The 10875-nt window shown below is 36.7% G+C and overlaps 1 protein-coding gene and 1 long non-coding RNA gene across 2 annotated transcripts in view; both read right to left on the reverse strand.

Moving 5' to 3' along the window:
• The window catches only part of LOC114004643 (uncharacterized), a 12763-nt gene extending 9456 nt beyond the window's left edge, over window positions 1-3307 (reverse strand). Inside the window, exon 1 of the long non-coding RNA XR_003546755.1 lies at window positions 3239-3307. This is a non-coding gene — a long non-coding RNA (uncharacterized LOC114004643). The remainder of the gene's footprint in view (window positions 1-3238) is intronic.
• A 3-nt stretch (window positions 3308-3310) lies between these two features.
• Window positions 3311-10875, reverse strand: part of LOC114004647 (cilia- and flagella-associated protein 47-like) — a gene marked incomplete at its 3' end in the record, with an annotated part of 78868 nt that continues 71303 nt past the window's right edge. Inside the window, 3 exon segments of the mRNA XM_027765697.1 lie at window positions 3311-3347; window positions 5925-6032; window positions 8004-8179. Of these exon segments, the coding sequence (XP_027621498.1) occupies window positions 3311-3347; window positions 5925-6032; window positions 8004-8179 (321 nt within the window).

The raw sequence follows: 10875 nt of genomic DNA on the forward strand, positions 1-10875 counted from the left end.
GCTTGTGCCTGCATGCACACGCACCTGACATGAGTTTAAGCCACCAGGCCTGGGACTCGAACCACAGTCTACTACATGGGAGTCTAGCGACATAGCCATTATGCTAACTGCTGGTCCTAAGCCTAACTTGGCTTTCAACAGAGCTACTCACTAAGGTTTTGATTTCAAGTGAGAGAAACATAACTCTTTCTTCCACTTGAACACTTAAAGGACATTGTAAGGTTATTAACTGGCCAAATTTCAATACTGTTATGTCTCAGAGTATAGAGAAGCCCAAAAAGAGGAAGAGATATGGGAGAATGGCTATTAGTATAATAGTCAGAGCACACATGACACTTATCAATTAAGTTATCCATCTTATATGAGTACAGTTTGTGGTTCTCCAAAAGAATTACAATACTAACATCAATAGCCCAGCTATAGTAGCACAGTGGTGACACAATGCTCTGCAATGATGGTCTCATATGGAAAATCAAAGTTTGGTTCCTGGGTCAATCTGTACATGTGGGGCATGCACACACATGTCTGTGACTCCAGCTGGCTCAGAAGGCTGGGGAGGGAAATGATGTGTGAGATTCTGTTGAAGGTGCTTCTCTCTCTCTCTCTCTCTCTCTCTCTCTCTCTCTCTCTTTGCTATGGGGCACATGTGTCCACAAGAGAGACAGAGAAAGACAGAGGGAAAGTGAGGAAGCACCCTCCAAGGGGAATGGCCACACCACAATCCTTTCACCTCCATTCTCCTCTCAGGCTTTTGGGCACTCATGCACACACATTGGACATGCTTTACAAGTGGCCGGATCTGGAACTTGAACTAAATAGTTGGCTATGTTGTGATCCAGCTGCCCTAACCATCACACTATCGACTGGCTCCTTTCTCTCCCTGTCATGCAAGAAAGAAATTATAAAAAACCATCATTCATCACAGATCACCATAACTTGTATAATAACAATTAAAAGTATGAAACATTGCAAGAATTACTAAAATGTGACACAGAAATATGAAGTGAGCATATGCTGTTGGAAAAATGGTGCCAATAGACTTGCTTCTGTGTAGTTGTCACAAACCTTCAATTTGTAAACATGAAACATCTGTGAAGTGTAATAAAGCAGAGCGCAATAAAACAAGGTATGCCTGTATTTGCCTACTTAATCAGTCTATGCTTATTTATTGAAGCATTTATGTGTAATGGTCAATATGTGATGCTCTTACTTGTATGAACATGAATACTATGCAATGAAAGCCAAGAATAAAGTTTCATATATTTGTATATATACATAATTACATATTACATGTACTTATTATTTATTAATATATACCATTTCCCTTTGTTATCATTACCATTAATGTGTGGTGGTATCTGTTTTATAGCTATAATAGTATTATTTTCATATATAACTTTTTGAATTGTTTTTTAAATAGGGTTAATCATATATTCATGTCAATGTTTGGTAAATGAATAAAAGAATGAGTGGACTAGAAAACCACATTTGGATATGTTAGCAGACTCCATATTCTGAATTATGTACTGTAAGTTGATATCTATAATGTATTACATTTGTTTTTCCTTGGACTATAGCTAAAATTCTTCTTTAAAAGTGAGATATAAAAGATATGAAAATATCACTTTCTGATGAGGAATTTCAGGTTTGTTTTTTGTTTTTTGTTTGTTTTTGCTACAGGGCATGTGCTCTTGCCAGAAAGACAGAGAAACAGAAAGCAAGAAATCACCCCCCAGGGGGGCTGGCCACACCGCAATCCCTTCTCCTCCATTCTCCTCTTGGGATCTTGGGCATGCATGCACACGTGCCCGGTGTGAGTTTAAGCCACTGGGTCCAGGACTCGAACCACAGCCAACAACATGGGAGTCCAGCAACATAGCCATTATGCTAACTGCTGGTCCCAAGGAATTTCAGTTTTTCGTAAACTATATTCTGAACATCACGCTTATAACATCACATCCACAGCTTATGGAAAATATGGTGTTCAGTGGTACAAGCATGTGCGTACATTTTAATACAAATTTTCTAAGATTACCATATATATACCAATTTTAGCAATACAATAATTAGTTATTTCTAATTTGACACATTATGGCACTTAAAAACTAATTTCACATTATGATATTTTTAGTTGGAAACCAGTGACTGACTAGAGACAAGTGTTAAGATATATATAAATAAATAAAAGTGTAGATTTGTTAAACAATCATTAAGTGGCAAATAGCAACAGTCCTTAATATCATATCTACTAGCAGGGCTTCATGATTTACTGTGAGGCTGCTTAATGAAAATAATGTATTGCAATTCTCATTTTGAAGCTTCCCTGAAAGTATGTGGTCTGGCATTACTATAAATAATCAGTGGAAAAACAGTCATAATAAAACCTATAATCTTGCTTTATAACTTGGGGGAATGAGAAAAGTGACTTAGGCTGACTGATTGACCTTATTTTCTGCCAGGACCTAGAACTGAGAAAGTGGAGCAGAAATAGGAGCAGAGAGGGGCAGAGCTGTCAAGACTGTCTAGAAATGTGTACATGTGTGTGTGGGTTTTGGGGGGCGGTGGGAAAGAGGAGTATGTGTAGTTAGGAACTCAGAAAGAGCCAGAAAATAATTGGTCTCTTGAGACCCAGGAAACATACAATGTTTGTCAAATTAAATTCATATTATGAGAAACCAGCAGGTGATATGGTAGTTAAGATGCTGGATTCCCACATGGTCGAACACAGTTCAACTCCTGGGGCCTGGTGGCTTGAAAATCATGACAGGTGCTTGTGCATGTGTGCCCAAAATCCCAGGAGAATAGAGAAGAAGGGATTGCACCATGACCATACTCCCGGCAGGGGGAGGGAGGGGTTGACTTTTTCACTTTCCCTCTCTCTGCCTCTCTCTATTTCTCTCTAGTAAGTACATGTGCTCTATAGCAAATTAATAATTAATTTATTATAAAAAACTGTTTACTAAAAAGGTCAGAAATAAAACACAAGCAGTTTATTTAGAATCCAATAAAAAACAAGCATGACCATAGCATATGTAATTTCAAAAATTTATATTAGCATGATATTTTTATTTGTAAATTAAAATCTAAGGTGAGATGTGTGAGAAAATTCTATGTTTAAATTTTAAGAATTTGAAAACTTATTAATAATTCAAATGAGTGAATACCACTAGTATCCCAAAATGATAGCTGAAAAATACTCTAATAGCAATAGGTTTCATGGCTTTCTGAATGTACTTACTTCTGATTTGTTAACATCCAGGACAAAATGTTCAGGATTACTGTTCACTATTTGCAATTCTAAAGTTTCATGGGTTGGATTAGCTAAGGAAATTATCTGAGTGTCATGCCTAGGAGGAAAAACAAAGGGAGTAAAGTTGCTGGTATTCATAAACTTGTTCAATTATAACTCCATGAACTTGATAACCAAGAAAATAGTTGGTATTTGTGCTCAAAGCATAAAATAATAAAGAGGGTTCATAATTTTCAATTAACCATCATTTCCTTTTTTAGAGAAAGGGATTTTTGCTATAAGGCACATGCATTGACCAGAGAGACAAAGAGAGACAGAAAGTGAGAAATCACCCCCCAGGGGGATGGGCAAGACCCAATCCCTTCTCCTCCATTCTCAATTAAAAATAAAATGAATGAAAAATAAAACAGAAAAAGGGTCAAACTACCAAAACAAAGAAACAAAACCCAATTCCTTTGCTTCTAGATAAGCCACAAACACAGACAATTAATTTATGCACCGAATCTCTGAGTAGCATTAGGCGGTCTGGATATGTACCTGTAACCATTCCTTAGCCTCTTCCCTTCCCTTATTCTGTTTCTTCTATTTGCCTGCTGACTTCTCTGGGATCACTTCCTTACTAAATCAATTATAGTGATGTTTTGGCTCAAGATCTGCTACTGTAAGAATGCAACACTCTTTGGGACCAGCAGATGGCCTAATGGTTATGTCACTGGATTCCCACATGGTGGACAGTGGTTTAAGCCCCAGACCCAGTGGCTTGATACTCACACCAGGTCATGTGTGTGTGTGCCCAAAATCCAGAGGGGAATGGAGGAGAATGGATTGTAGCATGACCATCCCCCCCCCCCGAGGGATGAGTTCTCACTTTCTATCTCTCTGTCTCTCCAGTGAGCACACTCATCCTATAACTATAATCGCTCTCTCTCAAAAAAAGAATTCAACACTCTTTTGTTGTGTAAATGGAAAAAATGACAAGAGGTATTAGAGTAGTATACTCTTTAAAAAGTAGGCATTGTGACTTTTTTACTCCACAAACCAGCCAGACAAGATACAGGAATCCAATCACCTAAGTACAAATGCTCATATCTTAAGAAAATATGTTATTGACCACATAACCAAGTGTTCGCCATGGTCTGTTGCTTACCCTTTGCCGTGACAAAACTTTTGTCAAGCTTCTCCTTCTCCTACCAGTCTCTGAATTCTGGTTGTCCCCAAACCTAAGCAAGCACACAACCAGAAACATGAAGTAATACATCCCTTCTCTGGTTTTCTGGGCATCTTCTGGGAATCATTTGACCTCAGTGATAATCTTTTCTTTTTATTTTTTTCTTTTCTTTTCTTTCTTTTCTTTTCTCTTCTCTTTTCTTTTTCTTTCTTCTCTTCTCTTTCTTTTCTTTTCTTTTTAAAAGGTTTATGCCTTAGGGTGCATGTGTTTGCCAGAAAGAGAGAGAGGGACAGGGACGCTGAAATTATCCCCCTGGGGGAGTGGTGTCCACACCACAATCCCTTCTCCTCCATTATCCTCCTGGGATCTTGGGCACACACACCCAACATGCATTTCAAGCAACTGGTCCAGGATTGGAACTGTGGTTGGCCATGTGGAAGTCCAGCAACATGACTGTTATGCCATCTGCCAGCCCCAAGAACCTTTTCTTGTTAGACCCCATTAATCCATTTTCCTTGTTTATCTAGCTTTCTCTCCAAAAATTGTTTATATCTGCTTGTCTCTCCTTTACTTTATAAAAGGAAAACCTTTTGCAGTTTGATTTTGTGACCCTTGCAGATTCCACAAGATGGAAGTGTTCCCCTTGTTGCAATAGCCCTTTTCCCTCCCTTGCAAATAATCCTCTTGAATAAAAGTCTTTCCTTATTAAGTCCTGATTTTTCTTTGATAAATTTTCTGCAGGATAATTTACATATTCCTTGGAAAATAAAATCAGTTACTAAAAATGTATTTATTTCTCTTTCTCTTCTCTTTTCTTTTTCTTTCTTCTCTTCTCTTTCTTTTCTTTTCTTTTTAAAAGGTTTATGCCTTAGGGTGCATGTGTTTGCCAGAAAGAGAGAGAGGGACAGGGACGCTGAAATTATCCCCCTGGGGGAGTGGTGTCCACACCACAATCCCTTCTCCTCCATTATCCTCCTGGGATCTTGGGCACACACACCCAACATGCATTTCAAGCAACTGGTCCAGGATTGGAACTGTGGTTGGCCATGTGGAAGTCCAGCAACATGACTGTTATGCCATCTGCCAGCCCCAAGAACCTTTTCTTGTTAGACCCCATTAATCCATTTTCCTTGTTTATCTAGCTTTCTCTCCAAAAATTGTTTATATCTGCTTGTCTCTCCTTTACTTTATAAAAGGAAAACCTTTTGCAGTTTGATTTTGTGACCCTTGCAGATTCCACAAGATGGAAGTGTTCCCCTTGTTGCAATAGCCCTTTTCCCTCCCTTGCAAATAATCCTCTTGAATAAAAGTCTTTCCTTATTAAGTCCTGATTTTTCTTTGATAAATTTTCTGCAGGATAATTTAAATATTCCTTGGAAAATAAAATCAGTTACTAGAAATGTATTTATTTCTCTTTTAAAAGACTAAATGCATTATAACAATACCATTATTGATTAGCATTTTGTTTCATGCATGAAACAGTTGTATCTATTAAACAGTACTTACTTTCCAAGGTCACATTTCATATCTGGCATTATGGTTGGTTCTGGTGGTTCAGTAGTTAATTTCAGTAAATACCAAAACTCCTCACCCGTTTCAGGCTGAAAAATAATGCTGGTAGAGAGACATATATAAAATTATGTCAGTGGCTTTAGCTTTTATAATAAATTTGGCAGGAAAAAAGTCTCAAATTGGTAGATACAGTATCTCTTATGATATGCTATATTCTTATTTTCATGCTTCATATCACAGCATTTTGTTTATTTGCCAGAGAGTGTGTGTGTGCTCACTTCAAAGAGACAGAGAGAGAGAGAGAAAGAGGGAAAAAGCATCCTCCCCCACCTGCCAAATGAGGGCATGGCAACACCACAATCCTTTCTCCTCCATTTTCCCATCCAGTTGGGATTTTGGATTATGCACACATGCCTGGCATATTATTCAAACCAATGGGACTAGAATTTGAACTGCTTGGCCAGCCATGTGGATCTAGCCAGCTCATACAATTTTTATCTTTTAAAATTTCACAAGTCTGTTCATTTTTTTCATTAATCAAAATAGAAATCACTCACCTTTTACTATAAGATACTGTGTTAGAATCATCAGTAAGAGTTGTCCTGGAGGACATTATGTTAAGCAAAATAAGCCAAGCACAGAGAAGCAAGTACATGATCGTATATGTGGAATCTAAAAATTTGAACTTAGAAGAAAGAAATAAAATGGTGATTACCAGAGATTGGGATGGGGAAAGGATGGAGTTTGTGGAGATGGTAGAAGGTTGCAAAACCTCCATCACAGAGGAGGAATAAATTCAAGAGATTTATTGTAGGACATGTTGACTGTAGTTAATAACAATGTATTATATACTTGGAAAAGGCTTAGAGAGGAGTGTTTTGTTTTGTTTTGTTCACTATAGGGTGCATATGCTCACCAGAGAAGAGAGACAAAGACAGAGAGAGAAAGTGAAAAAGCAACACTCAAAGGGGATGGCCATGCCATAATCCCTTCTCTTCCATTCTCCTCTCGAGATTTTGGGCATGCATGAACACATACTCAGCATGTTTTTCAAGCCGCCAGGTCAGAGACTTGAACCTCGGAGTCGGCCATGTGGGATCCAGTTGCCTTAACCACTGTGCCACTGGTTGGCCCAGGAGAGGAGATTTTAAGTGTTCTTACCACAAATATTATAACTCATAATTATGTGAGATAATACATATGTTCATTTGCTTGATTTAGCCATTTCACAATGTATATATATTTCAAACCATGTACACAATAAATATATACAATTTTTGTCAATTAAAACTAATAAATTCAAAAATTATCCTAATTTTGTAATAGCATACAAACTATCAAAGGGCATTTTCATGGTGTATAAGAATGGAATGCATTGTATACATAAATACCAAGTCAATTATACTCTTTAAAAATATAATAAATGAATTGGATAGTACTTTCACAACAAAGTTAAGTATTTTATATAAATTATTGAGTTAATGACAAACACAAAGGGCATGTTTGTGTGTGCATGTATGTGAATATATAGTGCAATTTTTTTCATAATTATCACTATTTATGAACTATTGTCACAGCACTATTAATATTTCCTAATATCGTCAACCATGTTGGATCTAGCTTGGATCCGGTGTGTGTGCTTTCAGCATAGTATATCATCCTTAATTATTTTTCTCTATGTCCTCTAAATGAATTATTTTAATTAAATGAAAACAAAAAATACCTATAAATTAATTTTCGTTAAGGAGATTGAAAGATTAACTCCTCGTCCTCATGGAATTATTTACTTTGGTTCAGTTTTGCACCCAGAAAGATCTGGTTAGTAAAAAAGTAAAGTGAAAAAGGGGGTGAAAAGAGCATTTTGAAGTTAATTAATTTGATATTTTAATAAATTTGGTTTGTTTTTACTTAAAAGTTTATCTAAATTAGTACATTTTCTCAGGAAATAGTATTGAATAAAGCTAAAACTATGAGCAAGTATAATTTTAGTAATTAGAACATATGAAGAGAAAATTTGAAAACTTTAATTTCAAAGGGTCAACAATGAACTGTAATGCTGCACTCAAACCATACCTTTCATCTTTATAGCCTGCAGATGCTGGAGAAAATCGTAAAACATAGTTGATGGATTCTTGTGGACTCATTTTAAGTTCCTTGAGTCCACTTAGGGCAGGACTTGTTAATTGCACATGTATGCGAACATTTCTGTCTCTTGGATTAAAAATAGGAATTTCTAGGCAAATGGATTCCTAGATTACAGAACAAATATAAAATCTTCTTTTAGTGTCAACACACCATGAAAACAAATATAAAGAAAGTGATAAAACAAAGCCATTTGTTTTATTTTTTTCCCCTTCATCCACTATCGAGTGCATTTTATCAGCTTTTTAATCTCATATTTTCTTTCATTTGTTTTGGTAAATGATAACATTTTTTTCAACAGCAAATACTATAAAGAGATCCATGTAACTAAATGTTAAGAAAACTACTTGTAAAATTACATTTCAAGTATTTTTTCATAACCACCATTTTACAGTGAAGTCAATTTTTCAGGTTTATGCTAGTGGTGGTACTTAAACTTCAGCACACCATCATAATCACCTGAAAAGGCTACTAACACACAATTTCTGTCCCCTACCCCAAATATGCCCCTGAGATTTTGATTTAGTCAATCTGGGATGGGTCTAAAGTTCACATTTCTAAAAAGTAACATACTGCTTCTGCTGTTACTACTCTCCACTTTAAGTAGCACTGTATGTTAGCATTGAGTAGTAGGAATAAAGAAGTCAAATTATGCTGTTGATACATCCACCTTCCTGCTGTAATTTTTTCTTTCTGTTCTTGTTTCTCCTATCCTGTCCTCCTAAGTTATATACCCATTCAGCCCTGGAAGGCACTCTTTTTTTTTTTTGGAGAGGTTTTCGCTATAGGGCACATGCGCTCGCCAGACAGACAGAGAGAGACATAGAGACAGACAGAGAGAGACATAGAGACAGAAAGCGAGAAATCACCCCCCGGGGGGATGATCACGCCGCAGTCCCTTCTCCTCCATTCTCCTCTCGGGATCTTGGGCACGCACGCACACACGCCCGGCGTGAGTTTTAAGCCACTGGGTCCAGGACGCGAACCGCGGTCGACTACGTGGGAGTCCAGTGACATAGCCATTACACTAACTGCTGGTTCCCTGGAAGGCACTCAAGTTTCAAGATATTTCTGGATTCTTCTTGTAATCCATTTTGGCTAATGACTTCTATTCTATATATACCATTACAGCTATCATCACCACATCAAAAGCCACTCATTGAAGCAAATGTAGTAAAGGTAATTATATTTCAATTTTAATAAAGATCATTTGCCTATAAAGCCTTAACCTAAAGAAACAAAGAATGTTGGACATTGCAGTCATAAATTAAAGCTTGGCAATAGATGTACTTTATAACATGGAGCTGTTTCAAAATTTATCAGATCACACTACAGGGGCACAAAAACACTTTGATACTGAACTGGTGGGGGTTATCTTCAAGACAGATGTTATAGCTTTGTCCAAAGTTATCTCAGAAGCTCTAGTTCAGAGAACATTTATTTGATCACCTCTATAATAAATCAATGAGTGGAGAGATGCTACATTTTAGGGATATAGAAATAGTATTTAGAGTGGTGACAAAAATCTGCTGAGGAAAGATGGTAAAACACATATACTAGTTTGCAATTAGGTTAGAGCAGATATCATTTGGTAGAAATCAGTTTAAATAATAAATGCACTGGAAAATAGCCATCTATAATAGTTTTTGTGATGTTTTCCAGTATTTCCTATTACCTTTTATCCTAGTCTACTTTTTAAAAAACGATGCTAGTTTTGACCCACTCACAGGTTGAGACCTACACATTGAAACATTCTGATCTAATGAGGTAAAAAAACTGGAATACGTAACTATTTTAGGTTTTATCATTACACATAAGACTTAAACACAAAAATAAAACAAAATAGCTTTTTTTAGAGGTTTTTGCCTGAGAGTGCATGTGCTCGTCAGAGAGAGAGATGGAGACAGTGAGAGGGAAAGTAAGAAATCACCCACCCTAGAGGATAGTCCTGTCACAATCCTTTCTTATCCATTCTCCTTCTGGAATCTTGGGCAAGTACACACATGTGATTTTCAAGCCATCGGGTCTAGGAATTGAACCATGGTTGGCCAGGTGGGAGTCCAGCAACAAAACCACTACACCATCGGCTGGCCCCTCAAAACAAAATCACTTTAAACTTAAACTGTTTTTATTGTAAACTATAACCCAACAGGAGCATGGCCTCATGTCACAAAGGTGTTAATAACATTCTACAATTGTGAAGAGCAGGAAATGGGGGTGACAGCTATGGGGCACTTAAGTCATAGCCCCTCTTTAGCATCCTTGCCACATCCGTGGCAAATATTACTAAATGAGCACTTCACTCTCATCCTATAGGTCTGGGCACATCGGCAAAATCCTTCACAGAGCAGCCTTCCAGACAGTGGTTGTTGAATGCTTAGAGCTACAGATACTGCAATCTTTTGAGGATCCCTGGCATCTAATACTCTGGATTCTCACAAACATCAAAACTCAATAGAAATCAATAAATCAATGTTTCCTTATAGTCAAAAGCTTTTTTTCCAATTAACGATGCTATATTTTTGGTATAGTAGAAAGTATCTCAAATTTAACCACAATATTATAAAAATAATTTCTAAATTTCACTATAATGTGGGTATTATTTTCTTCCAAGTTTAAACAGATACAAATATCTAAATGTCAACATTAAAATATGGTATTACATAAAATTTTCTATTTTACTATTACCTGCCAGAACATTGTCAAAATAATTAGGAAAGATTAATTTCCTAACTATTGATATTTCTTAAGACTATAAAATTAGGGGTTTTTTTTGTCGAGGTTTTTGCCTTAGGGTGTGTGT

This window comes from Tupaia chinensis, unplaced genomic scaffold, assembly GCF_000334495.1.
Source record: "Tupaia chinensis unplaced genomic scaffold, TupChi_1.0 Scaffold139466_1, whole genome shotgun sequence".
NCBI classification, from domain to species: domain Eukaryota; kingdom Metazoa; phylum Chordata; class Mammalia; order Scandentia; family Tupaiidae; genus Tupaia; species Tupaia belangeri.